Source organism: Cheilinus undulatus, linkage group 16 (assembly GCF_018320785.1).
Source record: "Cheilinus undulatus linkage group 16, ASM1832078v1, whole genome shotgun sequence".
In the NCBI taxonomy this organism is placed as follows: Eukaryota; Metazoa; Chordata; class Actinopteri; order Labriformes; family Labridae; genus Cheilinus; species Cheilinus undulatus.
This window is the reverse complement of record NC_054880.1, coordinates 10,025,828-10,050,435: the sequence shown is the minus strand read 5'-3', so window position 1 is coordinate 10,050,435 and position 24,608 is coordinate 10,025,828. Positions and strand designations below refer to the sequence as shown.

General features: G+C 39.2%; 1 protein-coding gene across 3 annotated transcripts in view; it reads right to left on the bottom strand.

The window, feature by feature from the left end:
- The window catches only part of col11a2 (collagen, type XI, alpha 2), a 58,797-nt gene extending 34,725 nt beyond the window's left edge, over positions 1-24,072 (bottom strand). The window contains exons 1-6 of one of the 3 annotated variants that reach the window (XM_041809281.1): positions 23,930-24,072; positions 8,198-8,359; positions 6,226-6,436; positions 5,880-6,042; positions 5,479-5,601; positions 3,276-3,389 (exon numbers count right to left, since the gene is read on the bottom strand). In XM_041809281.1, the coding sequence (XP_041665215.1) occupies positions 3,276-3,389; positions 5,479-5,601; positions 5,880-6,042; positions 6,226-6,436; positions 8,198-8,359; positions 23,930-24,047 (891 nt within the window). In that variant the 5' untranslated portion in view covers positions 24,048-24,072. Of the gene's footprint in view, positions 1-1,855; positions 1,901-3,275; positions 3,390-5,478; positions 5,602-5,879; positions 6,043-6,225; positions 6,437-8,197; positions 8,360-23,929 lie in introns of those variants that run through there. The other 2 variants (XM_041809282.1, XM_041809284.1) reach the window with 2 other exon arrangements.
- Between the last annotated feature and the right edge of the window lie 536 nt (positions 24,073-24,608).

The window sequence follows — 24,608 nt, the reverse complement described above, 5'->3', positions numbered from 1 at the left end:
CTTTTACCGTAACTTCTTTCACCTCAATGGTAGTTTTGCCATTTCCATTGGCTTTCTTCTCTGCTGTAGCTTTGCCATTGCCATTAGTCTTTGACACAACAGTGGCTTTTCCATTTTCATTGACTTTTTTTGATGCTGAGGCTTTCCCATTTCCATTAACAGTGACAATCTTCTCAGCTACAACCTTGCCATTTCCGTTTCTATTCACTTTGGCTTGTGTTGTAGCTCCATTTCCGTTGGTAGTGACAGTCTTCTCAGCTACAACCTTGCCATTTCCATTCACTTTAGCCTGTGCTGTAGCCCCATCTCCGTTGGTAGTGACAGTCTTCTCAGCTACAACCTTGCCATTTCCATTCACTTTAGCCTGTGCTGTAGCTCCATTTCCATTACCATTGACTTTCTTTTCAGCTACAACCTTGCCATTGCCATTTCCATTCACTTTGGCCTGCACTGTTGTTCCATTACCATTGACTTTGGTCTCAGCTACAACCTTGCCATTGCCATTTCCATTTACTTTAGCCTGCACTGTAGCTCCATTTCCATTTGCGGTGACAATCTTCTCAGCTACAACCTTGCCATTTCCATTGCCATTCACTTTGGCCTGTGCTGTAGCTCCATTACCATTGACTTTCTTCTCAGCTACAACCTTGCCATTTCCGTTTCCATTCACTTTAGCCTGTACTGTGGGTTTGGCTTCAGCTGTAGCTTTTCCATTGTCATTCCCTTTTGCAGCAACTGCTTTTACATTGCCATTGCCATTGACTTTTGCAGCACCATTGGCTTTCTTCTCTACAACTGCTTTGCCATTGCCATTCTTAGCTGGGGCAGCTATGGGCTTAGATTTTGCAGCTGCTGTTGGTTTGATCTTAGACAAGAGTACCTCTACGGCAGTGGGCTTTGCTTTGGATGGCTTAGGAGCTTTGGTGGGCATAGGCGGCTTGACAACAAGTTTGTATGATCCAGTCTTGGCCGGCTTGGCTGGAGTGGGTTTTGCTTTGACAGGGGTGGCTTTTGTTGTGGTTGCTTTTCCATTTGGTTCCTTCTTCTAATAGCCGTGATTATTGTATGGTTGAGATGTTTATTATGTATGAGTGCGTATTGACAAAGACAGAGGGAGTTGAGAAAGATAATGATACATGGAAGGGTTTGGGGTGGGGGGATAAAAAGCACAAACAAGGGATGGACAGAAGGAGAGAAAAAGACAAGAGTGGATGTTTTGAGAAACAATGACATAAAGATGGCTAAGGTTTGGATGATTACTGAGACTGTACAGGCATTACTGGATACAGCAGAAGTTTTTTATACAGATAAAATATTATTTAACAACAACAACAAAACCTAACATATTCAAATAAATCCAAAATCTATGTTTTGCAACTTAATTTTTTCAAACAACTTATTTGAGATTTTTTTGCTGATTTCTCCAGTAATGCCATTCCCAATATTAAATGACAAAGCAGCATCTTTGTGCTAATATGAATTTGTAGCCTGTGGTTTGGCAGAGGCACTGAGGGTGTGACTGGTCGGGTAAAGCTGTAGCTTAACACACACACACACTGTACAAACACACAAATTACACACAAAAGAAGCATACACTTCACTGATACTATGACCCGCTGTGCCCATTCACATACACACAGTTTATAACGCACTGGGTAGTACAACTAAATGACGGAGGATGTTAGTGATATTAAGCCATGCACAAGAAAGAACATCAATGCCAGGCTAGCATGCATTTGCATGAACATGTCAAAAAACACAGAAACACCATCAGTTCATGCTTCATTCTTAACATTCAAGCTGCTACAGTAAAAATACATGCAAATTTACAGTTCAAAAAATGGAAAATAAATACATGTGAAAGGCCATCATCCTGAGTATGCAGTCCTCAAATATGCAATGCAGAACACAAACCATCTTAAATGAGAAGGAATACATATATATGTAAAATGTTCCATACAAAGGTCACATGTTCAACTTAAAATGTGTATACCAAGAAAAACATGTGCATCGATATTCCCATGTTGACTGAAAAATTGCTATAGAAAATGATGACAAGTACAGTTGGTGCATGCATAGACATCAACCAAGACATTTAAGAATTCATGCAGGTAACAAGACAATACAGACCCATGCCCTGGTCAAATAGGATTGCAAATTGTTATTTTTTCCCCCTGATCAACAATGACCCATAACCATTATCAACAATCACCTTAGCACCAAAATTCAAATTGTAAAACAACTTTAAAAGTGTATAAGATGGGTATAATATATAACACAACTTTCATAAAAAGAAACTAATTTACAATGACTATTTGACCAAGATAATTTTAAGGAGAAAAAGTTTGGTGTATTCTTATGTACTTTTTCAAATAACTTTTAAAAAATGTGATCTGCAAAAGATAATCCAAATAAAATTTTATCCTTATATTAGGTCTGATAATATGAGCAGATCCACAACTTAAAGTCTGAAGTTAGTTCATCTTTCTAAATGCTATCAAAAATCCTTTTCAACTGATTTTTATATCCTTAGTTTGAGGTCATTTTGTGCCCTGATTTAATCAATAACTCATCAATTACATTTTTTGAGGGGTTCAGATATTTGTGAGACATTTAATAAAAAGTCAAATTCTTTGTTGTTCGTACTTACTTTTGGGGATTTTAAAGTTTTATGACACCTCTTTTTCATATAAACTTGCCCTGCTCAAATTTTTGAATTTGCTCTTTAACACTGAAGTGTCTTTGGTTCAGTTTAAAGGGGATAAAAATGGTACACAAGACGGAAGGTGGAAGAAAATTGGATGACTGGATGGAGAATACTGAGTGAAAAAAAAAACTGTGCATATGTGTATAACAACACAGCTGCACCTACACAACCACAGTGCCCCCACTTGGCCACATTTGAACACACATACATAAATGACAACATGTAAATGACATAAGAACAAAACTCAAGCGGCATAGTTAATCTTGCCTGATAAAGGTGGTTTGAACAAGGTGAATGTGAGAGGTCAATGTGGCTCAGAAATTGGTAACATAAAAAAGGAAGAATGGAGCTATGAGGGATGAGAGAGGCATTTTGAATGCTAGAAAAAAAAATTGAGACTATCAATCAAATTTAACTTGTGAGAATTGAATATTCATGCTTATTATCAAGCAGGCTAAAACGTGTTCTACAATAATGCACCTGTTATTGCATAAATACCTCTCTCTCTCATTCTCCTATCCATCCATAAACCTGCTCGTGTTTTCCACCTCTCTTTCTCCCTCTTTACCTGTTGACTGGGGGCCTCAGGTTGGGGAGAGGGGTGTGCAGAGGAGGAGGGAACGCCTGTTGTTTCCTCATAATAATAGGGGTATTCATGGTCATCCTGCTCCTCATCAAAGTACTGGGAGAGATGGGGTGATGGAAAGATTTGGAGATAGCAGGATGGTGGAAGAAATGATGGCAGAGGAGGCAAAGATACATGAAAGCAGGAGGGAAATACATGCCCAAGGCATGATTGGATGTCCAAGATGGGTAAATAAAGGGAAGCAGTGGGAAAAGAGTGACAAGTACAGATTAGAAATAGAGTTTGAATAAAGCAGCAAGAGGGGAATAAAACATAAACATGGTGATAGTAAAAGACAGCAATGTCAGTATCAATAAAATGCAAAGCTTTTTGTCTTTCACTCATCAGGAGTGTGTGCTGCTGTTTAAAAGTTAGTTAGATTAAACTTATCCAACACAGACGTCCATGATGAATGAGAAAACATTAAACATTAAAGCAAGATATTAAGTCAATGAATAAAACCAAATGATTTATATTCATTCAGGGCAGTCATTTCAATAGCATCAGCATGACAGGGATGGTAACAAAAGTGTTGGAGCTTGTACAAAGACTTATAATGTTTGTATTGACTGATCCAGCATGCAGGCTGAAAAAAACAAAGTTCTTGTACTTTAGATGGATGAATGCGGATGAAAATCCCTTGCTGCTTTAGCTCTAGGTCACAGATGGTGGCAGGTAACTGTCAGCTCTCAAATATAAGAATGTTTATGAGAAAGAAGAATAAGAAAATCTATAATGTATGTAATATAAACAACCAGTCTCAGTAAGCAAAAAGGCTCCACCTTACGCCATCCTCATGCAAAATCATTTAATGTCTAAATTTGATCATCAAAGAATTTAAGTTTAACTTTTACTCACTGAAGTAATTCTCTTTCTCTCAGTCCATGAAAGCAACTGGGCAAAGACATTGGCTTGTATCATCCTCTTTCCCCTACCTTTCTGTGTTCCATTGCAGTACAGCAGAAAAGATGACGGCTAATCCAGAGCTGAGACTATGAAAGCTTATGTTCTTTAACAGACAGGGTTTGAAAATGAGAGACACGTGCTCATATTTAAAAGTGTTGTCCTGGAAAGGTACAATAAAACAGTCCTTTTTTTTTCTTTAGTTACTCCAAGGATACACAGAAAACAAGGTGAGGAGGAAAGTGGATGGATACAAATTCTTGCTGATGACTGGGATGCGTCAGAAAGACAGAAAGGGGGGGAGCAGCAGCAGCACTTTGATGACAATATGAGACAACCCAAACTAAAACTGAGGACTTTTCTTTCATTTACATGTGGCTTGTGCTTCTGTGTGGCCTTTTTTGCTAATCAGGTCATTTCTAAGCAGAGTAGAAGTCTTACCACAAATGAGATTCTTTGATTAATTTCTAACACCCTTATTTCCAATCTAACACACTGTACTTTCAAGTGATAGCCATGATGGGTGCAAGATGAACTCTTTAAATTTTTTTTAAAAAAGGGGGCTTTGGTTACTTTCAAATCCCCTTCAAAGTAAGATCTACAAGATTATTGTTAAAACAAACCAATTCACTTTGCAATATTATGCAATCTAGAATTTTCTGATTTATTTCTTAGTACAGTGCTTGATTTCTTCTAAAAAAGTGGTAAAGCTTCTATGTCATCTGTTTCCTTGCACCATAAAGAACTTCATTCAGTTCAAAGAACTGTAGCCTGCAGTAAGGATTAAAGATACAAATAAGAAATGGAAAAGAAAAAAACCCACTTTTATTGATGATCAAAATTTAGTGACTATTCTGTTAGTCTCTTTGTGTGAAATAAAAAGTCCACAGTTTCATTTTGGGCTTTCTTTATCAAAGCTAGAGATGAGCCAGCACTTAAATCTTTTAGTTATCTCGAGGATAACCAGTCTGTAATGGATACTATCAAGGATTGTAGGTGCTAGTGGGTTTTTGTGTGGCATGCATTCACCTTTTGTGAAAAATAAAAGTGAAACCTTAATCAGCAGTAACCTTAATGAGAGACCGAAATTTGTGAGAATGTATAAGGGAAGTTACTGTAGGGTGCAGTAAGGGTTAATGATAATCATTCACTATTCACTATGATTTTTGATCACTTTTCATGTATGAAAAGAGGAGTTGATTGTTGATTTCCTGTGGCTTGTGTTATAGTGATGTTAACTCACGTATGTGTTGGGGTCCTGAGCCTGGGTCTTTGGCAGAGGGGAATCACAGTCAGGGCTGTAGTGTTCACAGAAGTCATAAGCAGCCTGTGGGTTTGAGGCAATCAGCAGTTGCTGGATGTCTCCCTGTGGGGGAAAAATACAAAGATTAACAGAGACCTTAACATCTACATAGATCTAAGTTGTATGTGGGGTATTTGAAGTATTTATACATTTATGATTTCAATGTAATGTACCTTCTAACTAGAAATGACCATGCACCAAAAATATAGTTATATGACTGTTCAAACTTCATATTTCTGGATGATCAGGAGGTAATCACAGTCACTTAATCAGTAATCTGCTACAAATAACAATAACTTTATAAATTATCCCTTGCATATAAAACAGATGAAGCTTCTCACTTGGAAAACCTCCTCATCAAGCAGACGGGCTCCGAACACTGTGATGCCATTGGTGTCGACTTCAGCGTTGTTGCCACGGGGCAGGGGGCGGGTCATCTTCTTTTTGCAGTCCAACAGCAGTGTCACATTTTTCTTTGAAACAGAGAAAGCGATGCGATGCCACCTAGAGACAAAGAAGAGGAACCAAGGGTAAATTAATGTCGCTAAAATATTATCAAAACAATCCTTGTAGTTTGAATAAATTCAAACCAACAATTAAACACACTTTTATAACATTTAACACCCACATGACCTCAACTGTGTCATCCCAACCATTCACAAACTGTTTTTTTTGCTGGTTACTGACTTGCCATCAGCCAGGTTGATGCCTCTGAACAGTGGGTAGTCCTCAGGGGCAGGCTTGCCATTCTGGTCTTCGTACAGGAAAACAGGTGAGCGTCCCATTTCGATTCCTAGCTGTTGGATGCCCTGCTCACTGTAGATGGAGAGGAGGAATGCCTGGAGACCAGCATGGGCCTTAACCAGGGCCATGATGGAGAAGTTCTCCGGGAATCGACCTATTGTGAAAGAAAGGAAGAAACAAGGGCAGAGAGAGAATGAAAGGAGGGAATGGTAACCAGTTTATCATAAACATGGGGGGACATTTTTTTTTTTTTGGAAACTGTCAAAAAGGCCCCACTGAAGGAGAATGATGAAGGAATACCCTGTACTTTTTATCAGAGCGTCTAATCATTGTAGAAGTACTGGTTAATCAGGTTAAGTTGATAACATTAGGAAGAAATACAGGTTGTCAGAATACAGTCTGATATGAATATTGTACAGATAAGAGCACATCACAACAGTGGTCTTAGCTGTCTAAACTTCAGAAAATTAGATGAAAATCAGCTTTAACTCAAAAAGATTTATTCACAACCACAAAGTGCTTCTTTTTCTTTCTTTTCTCTCCTTACTCCAGGGAGTCACACAATGTGCTGAAGTTAATTTGTTATGGCTCTCCCACAGCTTTACTCAGCTCTTGCACAGCAACACATAATTATATTTTATGTCTTCAAGGAAACTAGCACAGGGCACAAATAGTCTCACTAAACCTCGGGAGTTCAGTTAAAATACAACCAAAAGTTCATATAAAAACCTGCCAGTCTAGTGCTTGGTATTTGAACTCTGGAATTCACCAAGAATATGTTGAATATTAAACTTGTACTACATGACACTATAGAAGCAGTGAAACATACTACACAGGAACAAGAATGCCTTACTATTTCTTCCCCTTTCCAGTGCAAACCGTCCCACTTTCAAAATAAAACTGAAGTAAATCTCAAAGTACACCACAGTGTAATACTGCAGACTTGAAGTGAATCACTGCATTAGGTGACAATCTTCTGATGCATTTTATGTATGCTAATGCCCAGTTCTTACAGCAAAAACAACATATTTACTAAGACAGTTCTTATACAAAACAAGTCAAATTTGCCCATATACCGTATCAAGGCAACTTTTTGTGCATTACTGATTTTTTATCTACATTGTGTTTCTAATCCGCTTTTCATCTTTTTTCTTGAAGTTTGTGGAAAGTTTGGCTACTCTCTAACTTTGCCCTTAGGCTTCATATGTTTAGCTTAAGCTTTTAGTTTAGCCAGTAGCAGTTGCCAGGGATTTTCTATGGGTGCCACTGTACTCTGATTCAGAGAAGAAATTAAAAAATCTAGCAAATTTATTGCAATACGTGAGATTATTGTCAGATCACAATTATTCTTGCACAGATTGGATTTTTCTCATTGTATCTTAGTAAGAAAATTAAATAACTGATCATAGATTGTTTTCTTCCAATAAAAGCCTCACAAACTTATAATATACATTTCAGCTTCAGCTGAAGTCATACAAATAAAGCAAAATATTAAAACTGAACCTCAAATAAGGGAATGTACAAGGCAAAAAATAGGAGGAATGACTATTTATTCCACAGGTTTTACTTCTAGCCAAATTAACCACAACATTGGTCACAGTAAATGCCAAATTATAGTGCAATTAATCCACTTTGAGCAGTAGTCCTAAGCCCAAGAGCAGTTGCATTGACTTCTCTATTATCAGTTTCCTCATGTGTGAGCAAAACAACTATGCTGACAGAAAAAAACCCACATAACTTAAACGTGGCCAAATACCATCAAAGTACAATAATGAAATGCCAGAAAGAGCATTTTGTCAGTAGACATAATGCTGTGATTTTGGCCATTTACAAATGATAGACCAATCTTTATTATTTACAAAGCAGCCTTTCCAGAAATTCAAATATCAAGACTTTCACTCTATCTGTAACCTACCTGAGAAGAGCTGCTTGGTGGGGGCAGAGATCTGGGCCTTCTTGGTGATGCGGTAAGCATGATCAGGGCTGCTAGAGCGACGGGAGGTGCAAAATCCAGGGACTTTCTTCACGCCCTCAGGGAGAGAGTGAACCTGCAGAGCCCTCAACACATCCACTGGGTCTGAAAACAGAAGAAAAGAAGAAAACTATTGTTAAATTTTTGTTACATTGTCAATGCCCTGAGAAATAAAACACAAATGAAGATGGTCTGTGAAGCTTTCAAAAGTAAAAATGCAGCAATTCTGCTGTATATTAAAAATAAAGGCAGAGTATTTTTGCATAAAAGTACAGTAGCTTAAGTAAGGGATTCATTTAACGCAGAACAGCAGGCTTAAACTTCCAAGAGGGCCATCATCCTCCAGGCTCTGCAGAAAAAAACTGTAAAAGTCAAGACCTTTCAGATAAAAGATAACTTGAAATGTAACCTTAGTCGTCCTTGCAACACTCAAGTAATACAGAAGCAGGTACAGGGGATGTCAACAATGGCTACAATTGTACTTTCAGGAATAATGTGAGAAAGAAAGTACTGTGTCAAAGCAAATGGGCAACAGTCCAAGACGTATATACACAAACCACTGCAGGGCAGGTACAGTAAGGCTCAGTTTAAATGGCAATGGAGACAGTGGCCTCTATTCTGCCTACATTTATCAAGCAACTGTAATAAGTGGCTGTTGATGTGATAGTGCTGTGTCAAATGAATATTTGTCCAAAGACACCCAAAGCATTTCACAGATAAACCTGGAACACAGAAAAAAATTCAAGCTGACAGAAAAACACACATGACTCTGTCTTCACTTTCACTTCACTCTGAGGTTTGCCAGCCAGTTTCTCTACCCTCAGTCTGCTTTGTGGTTTCTCACAATATGTCAGTCTGTATTTCAGTTTGATAACCATTGCACTTCTGACATTAGAGCTCTGTCTTCCTCCATGGTGAGTCAGGCTATGAAATACTGTACATATACATATGTATATATAGATAGGCGATTTTGTAAAAACGCAATAATATTTTCTTTTTCATAGGTCTGATTAATCCTCCACAGAAGCGGTAAGGCAGAGAAGTAGCAGAGGCAGTAATCGCATTGCATTTCCAATAACTTCATCTCTATTATTTAATGTTTTCTCTTAGACCTCTAAAGTCTGACTGATCTATAAACCAAAAATGAACAGTTTCAAGCATAATTCACAATTAGTTTGACATTCATGACACACACTTGTTTATCATAATAGTTATGTCTGATTACTAAAAAGGAACTGAATTGTGATGTCATACTTTAAAGCAGATTTGTGGTACAGGAATGAAACCTAAATGTAAGATAGCAGTGTGCGGTCGATTCATACAAACACACTGTCAAATCTAAACGTATGATGCATTAGACATTCAATTGTTTTTTTCACAATAAATATTCCAAGAAAACTCATGTCTGACTTGCAAAATAACATATTTGCACCTTTTCTGTACTGGACTTTCATCAGGCAAACAACAGTATTGAAATGCAGCAAATAAATGACAGTTTTTACAAGTTAGTTTGCAGGAGTTTCCTTGGATTTTTTTTAGGACAAATTGCCCTCCAACGCACTTGTCTTATGAAACAGATGTACAAACCATTCTCCACTGAATACATATATAATGGTTTTTCTCTGATGTGAAGCTTATACTTCATAAGTATCGTCATAAAGACACCTCTTTATGCTGCAAATTTAACTTAATGTAATACATTGCTGTCTGAGAATCCAAACCAAGTAATTATATTGTCAACTACAGACCATTTCTACATCTTTCTGGATCTCTGTGGTTTTGCAGTGAGACAGCCATAAAGTTAACTTTTTCCAAACAACCTCCAGCACACAAATTTGCTTAAAATCAGTAATCCTCCCTCACTCCTGGCTAGCCTTCCTGTGTTTGAGGTGTAACCAGTGAGCTAACTTTGCTGTTAGCAGCCAGTAAAATTCATTTACAGCCACCTCTGCTCTGACACCTCTAATAATTAACTTATGGTGGCAGTGATGCTTTGCCTATGTAGCAAACTACACCCTAAACAACAGAGGATGACCAAGCCCTTCTATGATGCAGCCTCTGGAGAAACACATCTGTTTTCATTTTCATTTAACAGTCACTTTAAAAATCTCTTTTTTCAGAGCTTTTTAAAAACAACATATTTAAAGCTGATATCTGCAGGGTTTTTTTGTCGTAATATGTCTTTATTAATTAAAAAAAAGGATACTTCTGTGTTGAATGTAAAATTTAGTTGAGTATTTACATTACCAGAAATGTTTCTAACAGTTTTAAAGCCAGAGAAATTCTTAATTTTCAGAACTGTAATGGGACATGTCTTGTTACTGCAGCTGTCATGGCTAAGCCACTATGACAGACACTGCTCCTTATCATTGGCAGGGAAATATATGTTATGTGAAGCACTGGAACAATACTGTGGGAACTTCTACTGTACGCTGCCCTTCTGTTCATCTCATTCATGTTATGTGCTGCTTACTTATTCTGGACCACAGTCTGCCGTTAGTTGCAAGTTAAACTGCCCAAGCTCATTCCCAGTAATGCAGTACTCCTCACTGCAACATGACGGCGCCACTATTTCCAGATTGATGGCCGCTATTAACTTCTTGTTTTGAACTAAGAACTCTGTATATTTAAAACTACACTCTATAATGGCTCCCAGAATGCTTTGCAAGAAGCTCACAGCATTAACCAAAACATTACTTTACTATTTAGTCGATACATGTATGGAGTCCAATTTTCAATTAACAGATTCCTCAAATCAAAACAAGAAGCAAGCAGTCGAGGTGGGCAAAGTTAGGCAGCATTCGTCTCTACTTGTCATATCTTGTTCTTGTTTTGACTGAGAGCCCCCTGGTGGCAGAATTTGTACATTTAGGCTTAAATGATGTAATCATACAGCAAATTTTAAATGAGTGCTTGACCTACTGGTACGGTTAAGCAAAGCCAGAGAGGGTGCAACAAATCCACTCCTATTTTTTAACACTCATGTCATCAATACACCATACTGCAGGATGATCATTTTAGCTATATCAAGAATAGAGTCAGACCTTAACCTAATGCACGGCTTTCTAACATAGAGCATATGAATCTGCTAACACTGTATCATAAAGCTATCTCAATGTGTTACCACTTTACAACACTTTACAGTGGCCTCTAATGTGAACTCTCTTTGTGTTTGTTTTAAAGTCACACTGATCCCATCAGTGGTGCTTGTGTTTAGGTGACACCCAGTGTCTCAGAGCTAACAGTTAGTCAAACAAGCCCACAGATGGTAATATTTATTCAGAAACAGCAAATGGTGCGTTAATATTGCCTCTGGGTGTCCAGACCACAGACCATCAACATCACTCCACACCAGAGTGAGAAAGACAAGGAGGAGGCAAAGAGGGAGTGAGGGAGGAAGAGAAGGGGATCAAATCAGTTAGTTGGAGAGATGGAAAGCTAGAGTAAGTGATATTTAACTCTCCAAAACAGGAACTGCTCTACAAAACAGTTGCTGGGGGGTGAGAATGAACTGTAGGGAGGAATGGATATACTACAGCTGGATTGGAGGATAAGAAAGAAATACATTCATTGAAGAGGATAAAGATGAACATTTTTTGTTTCTTAAAACTGAAATTCTTCACTTTATCAAGTCATCTACACTTTGACATGACTCTAGATCATAACATGTTATAACACTAGAAAAAGGGAAAAGCATCAACTGTGGTTCTTATAAATACTTTCTGTGCAGTTGTAGAAATGTTATAACTTTGCTAGACCAGGAAGGCTATGAATATTTTGCCTCTACTTTCTAAGACTTTTACAGATCTGCACAGGAATGCCGGGAATGAGAGAGAGAGAGAAGTGGAGGTATGAAAGGACCATGGGTGTGTGTGTATGAGTGGGTTTGGGGGGTCAGGCAGTGACAGTAGACAGCGTGGTTCTGTGATGGCAGGATACTGGATCAGATTGCAGCCCGAGCTCCCCCAATTCACCCAGTACAATGTGCCGCTCTGTTCTCCGCTGCCTGCCCGGCTCACATCTGCAGCCGGGGCCCTTCCTGCCTTGAGGACCACAATCACGACAAAAACACACCCTCAAAAATAACACGCAGGGCAACAGAGGTACACACTCACACAGCCCATGCAGTTAAAACTGCTCTTGAGATGAGGAGTGGCAAATATGAAATGAGACAAGGTAGAAAAACAGAAAGAGTGGTAAAACTCTCTTTCATTTCTTCTCCGTTTTCTTGCTCCATCAGTGTTTCTCATAAATGTTCACAGATGGCTGCAGCTCTTTGATGTTGATGCAGGGGCAATTACTGGATGTCATTAAGAGAGGAAACAGGGCTCGCAGGCACGTGAGGGCAGTCACAATCGCTGCTGTAAGCACAGATTACAGTAGTCAGTACATATATCACCACTGACAGGTGAGCTGTATTAAACTAATGTACATTAGAGCTGTAGATTAAAACACTGACTTAAACTGATATATCTAATACCACCAATTAGTCCTTACTGAATCTAAATTGTTCAAATACCAAAGAGAATCTTGTATAATTTAGCTTAAGCTTTATCAAAGTGGAAACAGCTTGACTACACCTAAATATAAATGGTAAACCGACTTAAGCTGCATTGTCTGACAACTTAAAGTGTCATACAGACTGCAAGCCACACTTACCAATTCACCTTACATTCACACACTATTGACAGAGGCTATTATGTAGAGTGGCCATCAAATAATCCCATTCATACACATCCATGCACATTCACATGCCACTGATGCAACAGTGGGAGCAACTGGGGTAAAGTGTCTTGCCCAAAGACAGACATGTGACTGCAGACAACAAGGATACCAGATTAAGTGTGAAGAAGGGCTGCTCCATTATGGCAAAAATCCATCCATCCATTTTCTATACCGCTAATCCCAGTCCAGGGGTGCTGGAGCCTATCCCTGCTGTCATTGGGCGAGAGGCGGGATACACCCTGGACTGGTTGCTAGTCAATCGCAGGGCTGACATATAGAGACAGACAACCAGGCATGCTCGTATTCACACATACGGCCATTTTAAAGTGCTCACTTAACCTGGAGTATCCGCAGAGAACCCACTCATTCACAGGGAGAGTAGGCAAACTCCACACAGAAAGGCCCTGACCGGAAACGAACCAGGAACCTACTTGCTGCGAGGCAACAGCGCTAATCCCTGCGTCGCCATGCAGCTTATGGCAAAAATGATAATAACAATTATTTTCAGTTGTATTGAGATCCCAATTTTCAAAACAATTACTCATTGATTTAATCAAATCTATAAATGTGCATTTATTTGAATTAAACACTCTTAAACGAGCAATAACCGAAAATAAACTACAATTTAAATAAATTACTATATGTCAAAAAAGTAACAGCATGTGGCCCAGTAATTGTTTGATCACCGCTATCTTGTTTTCATGATTGTGGGAAATTGTGACTGAATTGAAACTAACGACTGCACCGAAGTCTAAGTCAGCAGCTATGTCCATAAACTTTGAAAGTTTAAATAAGTTTCTGTACAGGTGCTGATGGTCAAGCAGTTAGGTTGCACCACATGTACAGAGGGACACAATAGTCCTCCATGCAAGCGATGCAGGTTAAACTCTGACTGGCGGCTCCTTTCCAGTGTATCAGTGCACCGTTTTCCACTCTTCTCTCTAATTTCCTACTGTCTATACAGTCTTGTTTAAGTGGCAACCCCCCCTGCCCCCCCGTAGTGTTAAAAAAGTCATACAAAAAGCAAGAATCTCAAAAACAAACCACTTAAAGACTTCAGAAACACAGGCTTAATTTTGCTAACTTCCAAATTATTTCTTAGAGAATAATTTCTGATTCCAATCATCCCAAATGTTAAATCCTTTAATTTTGTTAATAAATCAACACAATGGGTGTCTAAATAATTTCAAATAATGACATAAGGGTTTGGTATAATGCAGCACTGTACAGTGGGTGGCTTTTTCTACAGGTGTCTTAGAACGGGAACAATCCTTTTATTGTTACTCACTGTAACCCACTCAGCCACAAAAATCCACATCTGACCAAACACTGAGACCACCAGCTTATAACCACCTGATAGAAAACATGTGTACCACCAGGGCTGTCAGCTACATGAAAAGTGAGATGTGCTGAAGAAATCATGAGGTTTTCAAGCATTTGTACTACTGTAGTTCCCCACATTTGCCACTAGATGGGGCTAAAATAGACTTAATGAACTTAATGACAAAAGCCTACTTCTTAAGGGGCTGGAGAATCACACACACATGCTTGTTTACATGTGCACAAACTATGCAAACAAGCACACTTAACGGAGTGAGAGATAAACAGTGCTAATGCTTACTTTACAAGTGACCATTAAGTGGGGTCTGTACTTTCTGTTAGCTAACAAGGCGAACAGACAAAAACACATCACAGACAAATACTCAAGTGCCATGTACATCTTAAAACAAAGAAACTGGACACATAACACTATACGTATGCACACAAACAACAGCATGACAATTAGAGACAAAGTCTGCACTGTAAAGAAATGAGTTACTCTTTCAAAGTCTGTATAAATTAAAGCCAAATATCAAGAGATTAAATGGGACGAAAAAGGAAGTCTTAAGAGAAAACATATTTATATTCTTCAAACATCCCATCAATTAATCTATTTTGTATTATATCTGGGTTTATCCATACAGAGTCAAATTAAAGTTATACCAAAAGCAGCAAACAAACAAAAATGAAATGCAAACAGTCTCATGGTTGATATTTTATGCATTCTGTATGTATATATTTAGAAACCTGTGGATATTGAACACCTACAGGCAGCCATTAAATCTGCCCTCAGACAGCTGGGTCATACCACCACTTCAGACTTGTGTGAGGTTGATGACTAAGAGATTCTCTGTTCACTGTAGAGATTTTTCCTCTCCCAGGCTTTCTAGTTTAGATGCTCTGTGTAACAATCTCTGTGTGTGTCTGCATATTACTTTGTGAGTGTGTGTATGTGTGACCTTCCCTCCTTTGGTAAAGCTGTGCCAAATACCAGACACACACTCCAGCTGACACATTGACCCCTCACCCTGCCTCTTTTCACAACGACCACATTGTAAGATGCAGAGAGCAAGAGGACTACAGCACTGATGGTTTAATGTACTCACACAGACCAAGGAACTTGTCACACCTTGTTCATGCCTTATTATCTAATTACAAAGTCAAATTAATGACTTTTACTGGCCTTTGACAAGAAAAAATGAACACAGGGTCTACAGACCGATAATAAATTACTAAATGTTAAATATATAAAGCTAATTGCAACTTTGGGAAAGGGTAAGCTAAACTCCAGTTTTTCTGAATCACCAGCTGTGTCTCTATCCACCCAGCTGACCATGATGGTTAGGCGTATGAGCCTCTGTAGGTTATAATTTTGAACATAGTGCTCTATAGTTACGATTTATTTATAATGCCTTCTGTACACAGACAGAAAATCCATTATGAGTACCCATGCAGTAAAAAGGGGGTTATTAGACTTTACATTGTTTATGTTGGCTAAAATGAGGGTTTGGACAGTCAGTGTAGTGTTTATTACATTAGGTAAATGGCACACCAGGTGACAGTACCTAGCTAGCTGCTTGAAACAGAAAAGAAGATAAAGAAATATAAAACTAGAGTACAAATTACAGTGAGGTGATTAAGCCACTGAATCCCCTAAATAACACCAGAGGAAGTCTGATGAGTTTAGAGTTGAAGAACAAGGAGAGAAGGCTGTTGAGAAGTAAAAAATGAACCAATTTGAGCCTCTGTGACAGCAGCAACTCAGTGACATCTGCGCATTTGAATAATGATAGCAGAATAAATAAGCAAACTAAAACATAGTTTGAAAAACAAATTAAAACCGTTCAAAGGCAAATTGTGTTTCTGCTTATCAACACATAATCAAAATGACTTATGGGGATGATAATCGCAATGTCTGTCCCGTCAAGAATACATTTTTATGAACTTATTTACAAAACTGAAGTTTAGCTTGACTGACAGTTTATGGTGTTGCATTCATTAAATTTGCTCCCAATGTGACTTTGCAATAAGGAGACAGAGGTTGCACCTCTTTTCCAATTGCTTATTTTTTCCTGTACATGTGTTGGTAGTAGTGTTTTCAAATCTGGTTTTATTTTGACAGTCAAACATATCACTACCTGAGAATCAGGAGTTTTACAGGAGTACTGACTTTAAGTTTTTAAGTGAGTTATTTTTTCCATAAAGTGTTTCTTTTTTGCAGTAGAGGGCTGCATTGGGGACACAACACAAATGGCAGCTGACAGTTTTACTGTTGCTGTAGGCTGCCACGGAAATCATGCAGGTCCTGGATGTTTCCTGATAGAATTAACTAATGACAAGAAAAAGAAGATAAATGTTGGTTCTTAAAACACAGAGACAAAATTAAGGCAAGTTAGTCAGTGGGATGGATTTTTTTTTTTATCTACAAATGAGAACGTAACTGACAGCAATTGTTAAGGCATGGGCTTTCTATGTGAAAAATTGTTGCAGGTGCAGACAGAATTGGATGGCACACATTGCAGAAGCAGGCAGTGATGATCTGAAGTCTAAACAGAGTGGGATTAAAGGAAGAGCCATGCAGTGCAGCAATGCTGTACACTGCATCACATGTGCAAGTTGTTCACACAATCATTGATGGAAGGAGGATCACAAAAGTGATACTAATATTAAGAAGACAAGAGCTTCTGTTTGGCTTGGATGTTATATTTTGTTGGATTAGATTAGAGTTTTTATAATCATACATCTACATATGTAAATTTCATAAGTGCTATTGTTTTGTCTCTTATATTTGGGTGCATTTTTAAATTTTTACCTAGTTATACTGTGCTAAATACCTTTGGGACTGATAAAAGTTTGTCTTATCTTATTAAAAAAGAAAGACAAAACACCTGAAATTCTAGATCTTTTTCAGTCAGGGGTGGGTTTTTTAACCCCTGAACTTTCCTGGCAACAGGCTTGATTCTGCAGTATGAAAAGCAGATTTAATTTTTTTATTGGGGTAATGAGGGTGGTAATATGAACATCGTTTAGCAGCAGCAAGATAAAGAAGACAAGCGTGCACACTTAATGCCACACAAAGTTTCAAAGGGGGAAAAATACTGTTATAAAAAACCCCAAAATATAAAAGAGACCAAGAGGTCAAAAGGATGTAAATTTTATTAACATAAACTACCTGTACTGATGTGTCAAACTACTTCCTCACAACAAGTGTATTATATCTGAAGAGTATCAGTATTGCTGAAGCTTACAGCCTATGTGGTTTGTTCATCACCACAGGCCAGTGCTTATGTTTATTGTGTTGGAGATTAATGTGGGTTAATCATTCCCTCCAATCAGCAGCTGCAGCCAACACATGCCCGAGTCCTCTACTGTCCCCTGTGTGCCGTACTGTAATTGTGGTTTGTGCCAGTCTGTGTGTGCTGCACTGACGCTGCCAACGTGTATCGTGCTGGAGCCTCATGTGGTTTCAGGGCTGAAGGCCACAGTCTTAGTTTGGATCTGAGGGTGGATACTGACACCACAAGACCTACACTGAACCACAGGATACAGTGAGTGGCTCCCTGTAATGTATTATCACATGGGACAGTGATTCAGAAGGGCACAAATTAGAAACTCGTCCTAGATCCATTGATGTCTGTGCTGAATACTAACTGTCTGACTGAGTTTACTGACAAAGCGTTTTGAAACTGCTTTGATATGGGTATATTGATAGAGAGAAACACTTAGCTCTGACTATTTCACAGCCTGAAGCTCATTTGGATTTAATTGGGTAAGAGTTTCTTGAGTCAGATCAGAACTTGGAAAAATCTTCTTTTACTTAATCTGCACATGACTTTTGGAATAAGATACAGTATCGCCTTGAAGGCAATGCACCTGAACAGAAATGTCCTTTATTTTGTATATTCTCATTGAGCCAACTTAATTATTTTAGTACATTCGAGGCTTTTCTTGCATTCTTGTATCTAATTATTCTTTTAAATGGTCTTAGCCTTTTAGAAATCCCTGTTTGATGACTTTAGTGGCCATGTAACTATCTGTCCTGGTGGCTCATTTAATGCCTGTCTTTAAGGGATTCTGTAATGACTCAATGTCATTGAAAAGTAGCGTTTGCCCCTCAGTGATCTCTCGAGTACAGACAAAAGTTGAATTAGTTAATTGTTTACACTAAAATCTACTGCTAACAAAATCATCAAATTCAAATACCAATTTTCTAAATTCCTAAAAGCAGAAAATTATGTGGCAGCATCTTTTCTGCACAGTGTTTAAACAGACCCTAAAATTTTTAGCAAAAGTGAACATATGATTTCCACTTCACAAACCACTGGTCTGCCTAACCTAAAGTTATAAGCCTACTTTAAGGCACTGTAATCTACCAACAACATTTCTAGAAAAGACAACATCTTTAATAGCAGTGACTAGTGGTATCTGATCACCTACATTTACCTCAGAGTGAAGGCAGAGGTGACAAGTCAGACTTATAATAAAGAGAAGAGTAACAGCTGTAGGCCTGCATTACATAATAATCATCATTAGTGTATAAAGCAATACCTTCTATGTGTGGAAATCCCCACATAAGAGATATAACCTACATTCTGGGAAACTTTATTGGTGTAATTAAGTGGGGAAAACAATCCTTAAGAGCTGCTCTGCAGAGCAAGTGCGGGAGAACGTCTATTTATTGTGATTTAACATGACCGGATCTTCTTAAAACAATCGGAAACTACTCAAGCAAAAACCACACTAATCCTGTCTGTTTAGTTTCTCATTCATCTAGGTCATGATAACCCAATTCTTCATCAAGAAGGGAAGAATGCCAAGCAAGTCCAATAACCCTTTGACAAAGAATTGGACACAAAATTCTTAAAAAAAACAAAAAAAAAAAAACATATTCCCAAATAGATGCAAAATAAGTGACTGATAGCTGTGCAATGTCTGTGTAAAAACAGTTAATAAAGTGCAGGAAATCAGCTTTGTTCCTGCACTGCTGCTTCCAACAGTACTCCATTTATTCCCATGGCATTTGGGAGACCAAAACATATCTCTAGGTTAAATAAAGTGCTGTACACCATCATTGTTAAAGTTGGCATGATAACTATTACAGGATACAATGATTACGTTACTGAGTGCTTTTCTCTGTTTATCAAAGTTTTGTCTCTTCACTCAATGCATCCTGGGACATACTAAGCCATACTAGAAACAAGCAGGAAGAAGGAAGAAAGGAGGATGATTGCATGCTACTTATGGTCTTTGATTTTTGGGAATTACTGCAGCAGATCAATTCAAATGGTCTCTCCTTGATTATAAATCTGCAGAGAGAGGTTAGTGTTTTAATAACAACATGCATCTGTATTTAAACTGTTCTCTGTCTTCTAATACATGATTGGCCAGAGCTCATCCAACTTTCAACTAACAACTTGAACCAGCATTTAAAACTATTTCCACATGGACAGACGGTATTAATGTCTGGAAAAGAGATGTACATTAAAATAAATGTAAAAGTACACAGCTGGCTTCTGCGCTGACTTCCTAGAAGCAGAAAATAACAGTGACTAGGAATAGCATCCTATACAGACAGCCTGTCATTATAAAGTTGGCACATTCTCCTGCGTCTTTGTACATCTTCTGCTAAAACAGAAAACTTTGGAGGAAGAGTGCATAACTATCCACAAACACACAAACCACTAAATCATCACCTATGAAACCAGAATGCAGAGAGCACTATCTTTGACTCACTTTGTTCCCTAAAGTCTGCTGGGATGATGTGGTTTTATCTGAGAAAGACTTCAACAAGTTCACATTGTGAGATGATGTTGTTGTGGTTTAGATCAAGTCCTCAAGAGTTTTTATGTGCATCTCACATTTGGCTTCTGCGTGTTTCCATTTTTATATCCTCTGAGTCTTATCTTCCCACTTCAATGGTGTCGTTTAGCATCCAAGGAGAGACTGCTGCTTAGGTTGTGTGTTTGTAGTATACGATTACAGTTTCCTGTCGAAAAAGATACAGTAGCCCCATAACCGTCCAGATTCGTGGCTTTGAGAAGGAAGAAATCATTTTTGCAACAGAGGAAATCAAATGAAAAAAAAATCTTTCTAGCTGATCTGAGTTACCACAGAATCATGAGTAAAATAGCTGCAAGCTGTGGCTGTCTGCTGTGCTAGTGTCCACATGTTTAGATTTCCAAATTGTTGATCCTCTTTAAAAAGGTGGATAACAGTTACAGGCCAAGAGGTTGTGTTCACTACCATCGGCCTGCATGAGGTTTGGCTACTGTTTGTCTATTCTGGCAAACAGGAAAATAACTTTAAAATAAGCCTGTGAGGGTAAGTCGAAGGCAGAAAAGGTCTGGATTGCCAACTGAGAGCACCAGACAGTTTAGAGATGTACAGTCTCCTGAATAAACTAAATCTAAATTTCCTGAGAAAAGGCTTCTGGTTGGTGAGTTAACATGCATTTGCATTTTCCCACTGACCAACTTATTTGATGGCTACATGAATAACAATGAAATTTTTATTATTAAGCGCTGAAGGCTCTTCATCTTGGCAGAGTAATAATGGCTGAAAGGCAACACAAGAGCAATGACCTTACATCTCTGGAAGACAAGGTCCTTGAGTAACCAGCAGCAAGTAAAAATGATAAAACTGTAACGTCATCCAGTAAGATGTAGTACTTTACGGTTGTGCTTAGGAAAAAATAGAAATGACAAAGCAGAGGCTAATTTATGGGACAAGCTAAAGTGGTAGAACTTACCACATATGATTAGCTGAAGCCTAAAATACCACACACTTTCAGACAGTCCCAGGAATGAACTGTCAAAGCCCTGCTCTGCCACCACACAGGAGCTCTATTCACAAGCAGAGAGAGAGAGAGCGGAGAAGGGGGGCAAGGTATGACAGACCGCCCTTTGAGGAGGCTCTGCTTTGAAATGAGGTTGAGGAACATCCATGTCAAGAAAATATTGCCTTCTGATTTCTCCTCCTTTTAACAAACTGGGCTTTCATGCCTCTCTGCCTGCTGCTCTCTGGCTGCTGTGCCTCATCCATCCCGTCTTCTTCCTCTCTAGTCTGCATTCTCCCAGGGAAGAGAGAATAAACATGAAAGATTCTGACCACTTTCTACTCTAAATTGGTCTTTCACTGCTTGGGTGGGGCGCTGTTAGAGTTTACACTAACATCTGCAGCTGCGCCACACTGCGCGCACAAGCACGCGCACATAGGCGCACGCACTGATCCGGTACGTCTGACAAACTACACGCATGTTCCGTATGCGCGTGCACACTCAGGCAAATGGGCTGATTGATTGCGTCACTGACACTATCGCTGGGCATTATGAGTGAAGAACAGACTTCCGCGCGCACGGCACCTCTATTAGCATAATCTAAGCTGAGAAATAGAAGCTGGCAGAGGCGTTACACACAGAGCCACATTCACATAGATGTGGCATACATTTCCACACCCTGACCCGGGAAAAAACATCCATAGCTTACAGACGCTTAAATACACACACAGAACTGTACAAAGCGCACATAGACACGGAGACACTGAACGCTTTCACTCCCAAACCCCTGCGACCGAGCTGCTCAGCCGCATAATAACCTATTCATAACAAGCAAAAATGTCTCAGGCTTCCGCCTCCAAAATACACACGGGAGACGACGGGAAGGTGCAATCGCCTCTCGCAATCTGAAATTGGAAACGGGGCCAAAGAATACACTCAAGGAGGGCAATTTATGTTACAAAAGCCCCTTTGGTCCTTAAGCTGTCTTCACAAGTTAGCCTGACCAAAAATAAAGAACCATTGATCCATATTGTTCACTGAAACTTCAAACGTAAATTGACTCTCCAAATTGATTGTGTGAACTAAAACTTAGTGGGGATTCTGTTCAAAATCAGCAGGATGTGTCTCAGCCAAAGAAGCCATGCGTCACCTCCTCTTCTGATAAATAAAATATGGAAGGATGGCTGGAAAATAATAATAATAAAAAAAACCCCATCATGATCCGGATCTGCTTGGTCAAAAACAGGCCTTACCATTTAGATAAAAAGTCGGTAATTTACATTTGAAGTCGGGATGCTTTACTTTAATTTGTTTGTTTTGTTGAAATAATTGCGTTTTCTGGTGCCACTCTCTATCAAATTCTTAAGTCATACCTGATCTGATCTGGGTGCAGGTGAATCAATGGAGTCTCTGTGTTAAAAATAACCTCAGACCTCTAGTGGTTGGTACAGGAACTGCAACGCATACAGATCATTCCTTCAGGCGAAGTTATCTCTAACCTGAGGGTGAGGGGAGGACGGGCGAGAGACAAACTTTAAAGAGGATTTTGTACTTATAGATAAAACTCAATATATCCTGTCAAATAAATCAGAAAAGTCATGAACATCTTTCATATAATCGTTGTAATTAAAACCAACAAATCCTACAGATGATGTGTAGGGGGAAAAGATCAAATCCTCTCAGCCTATAGTCCCGTCCTACAAAGTAGATGCAGAGACCCCTCCTCTCCGGTCAGACTGGTACTCAGGCTGAGCTGGTAAACAGTCAACCTCTCACAGCCCGTGACAGCAGTCTGCATCCACAACCCAGTGCGCTCACCTCCAACATTTAGTTGCGTAATAGAAAAAAAAAATCGGTTAAAATGTCTTTGAATCATGTTAAACAGGGAAATCTCCAAGAAAGGGACATATGACCTTTTTTCACCATCCTACCCCATGCCCCCCCCTGCTGATGAGGCTGTGTGCACAAAGGTGCCCAAAATGCGCACCTGGTAACGGCATTCTTGTTCCTGGAAATAATTTTAAATAAACAAAATTAAGAGAATACAAAACAAAAACTGTTGGGATGAGTAGGAGCACCTGAATGGGTGAGATTTGAGCTTTGTGGCTCAACCAACACTTGTTGAGATGACACCTGCCTGCAAGCCGCATGCAAGTGGAGAGAGGGAGACAGTTTAACGAGTATTTCAAAAAGATGCCCGAACAACTGCTATTCGAAATGCAATTGTGTGTTCGTATGTTTTTCGGTGATAAGCTGTAATCTTGTAATCTCCATGTCTGTAACCATCAATTAAAAGCACCTTGTGCTACTAAAATTGTCCGTCAAGCCTGTGGGAATCTACGGTTCTAGGTGAAAAAAAAAAAACCCATAACTTTACCGAACAGAAAAGTTGAATAAACAGAAACTGCACTGCTTGGTCCTTCATCTTAGATGCAGTGTCTACAATCGCTTTAATCTTAAAGGTACTTTTTTGACACCCAAATTTCTCTCTCAATCATATTTGCCAATCAACTTCAAGGCCCAACACAAGTCGCCTCAGGATGTTTGGGGATCTGGTAAAATGCAAAAAAGCACGATAAACGAAAATAATGAGAAAAAAACTGGTAGAACACATTTTACTTTGAATACTGTAGGGTAACGTTTCATTAGATACTGTGGCAACATTTCTCTGGAAAGCATCTAGAGACGCGTCTCTTGAAGTGTCCAATAATGGATGAGATGAGCAATCATTACGCACACTGGATATAAGCAGCAATGTGAAGGTGAAGATTATTGAAAAGGAACAATAAAAATCAAATTTAGTTGGAAGAAAAATCAAGTTAAGAGGGCACAATTAGTCTGAAGTGATTTCTTACCTGCACGAACCACGGTCGTTTGGCACACAGCAAGCACCACGGTTACCAAGGCAAAGGATGAGAAGTCCATGCGCCATGGTCTCCGTTTCTTCCGGAAGGGAGAATCTCCAGTATCCATAGTGTTGCAGTAGTTTGCCGGCCTGGTTGAGCTGTGAATGTAGGATATGGTGGAAGTTATCCTCTCACAGAAAGCCAGTCGACGAGAGGGACCCGACTGAACCTTCTGCGAGGCGACAGACAAAAAGGCACGCCTCTGGAGACGTCTCTGCCTCTCTCCCCTATAAGTTACCTATGTCTGTCAGTGTTAAAGCACAAAATCTTAACACTAAAGGGGTTTAGGGTGAGTAAATATCTTTTATTTTGGCGTTAAACCCCTTAGTGCTAAAGCCCCATTGAGTCAGACTGGGTACAAGTACCCAAAGTGGAGAGAGCAGCTGAGAGAGACCTGGAATCACGCTCTCTCTCCCTTCTCTCTTTTCCCTCTTCCCTTTCTTTACTTACACACTTACTCCCACGAAGAGTCAGTGTGTGTGTGTGTGTGAGTGTGGAGAGAGAGAGAGGGAGAGAAAGAGAGAGCTAATGGTGAAGAGAGAGGGAGAGAGAGGGCGTGCGTAATTATGCCCTCTGTTCACGTAGATCAACGTGTACGGGGACGCGGAGTATGACTAGGTTTAAAAGA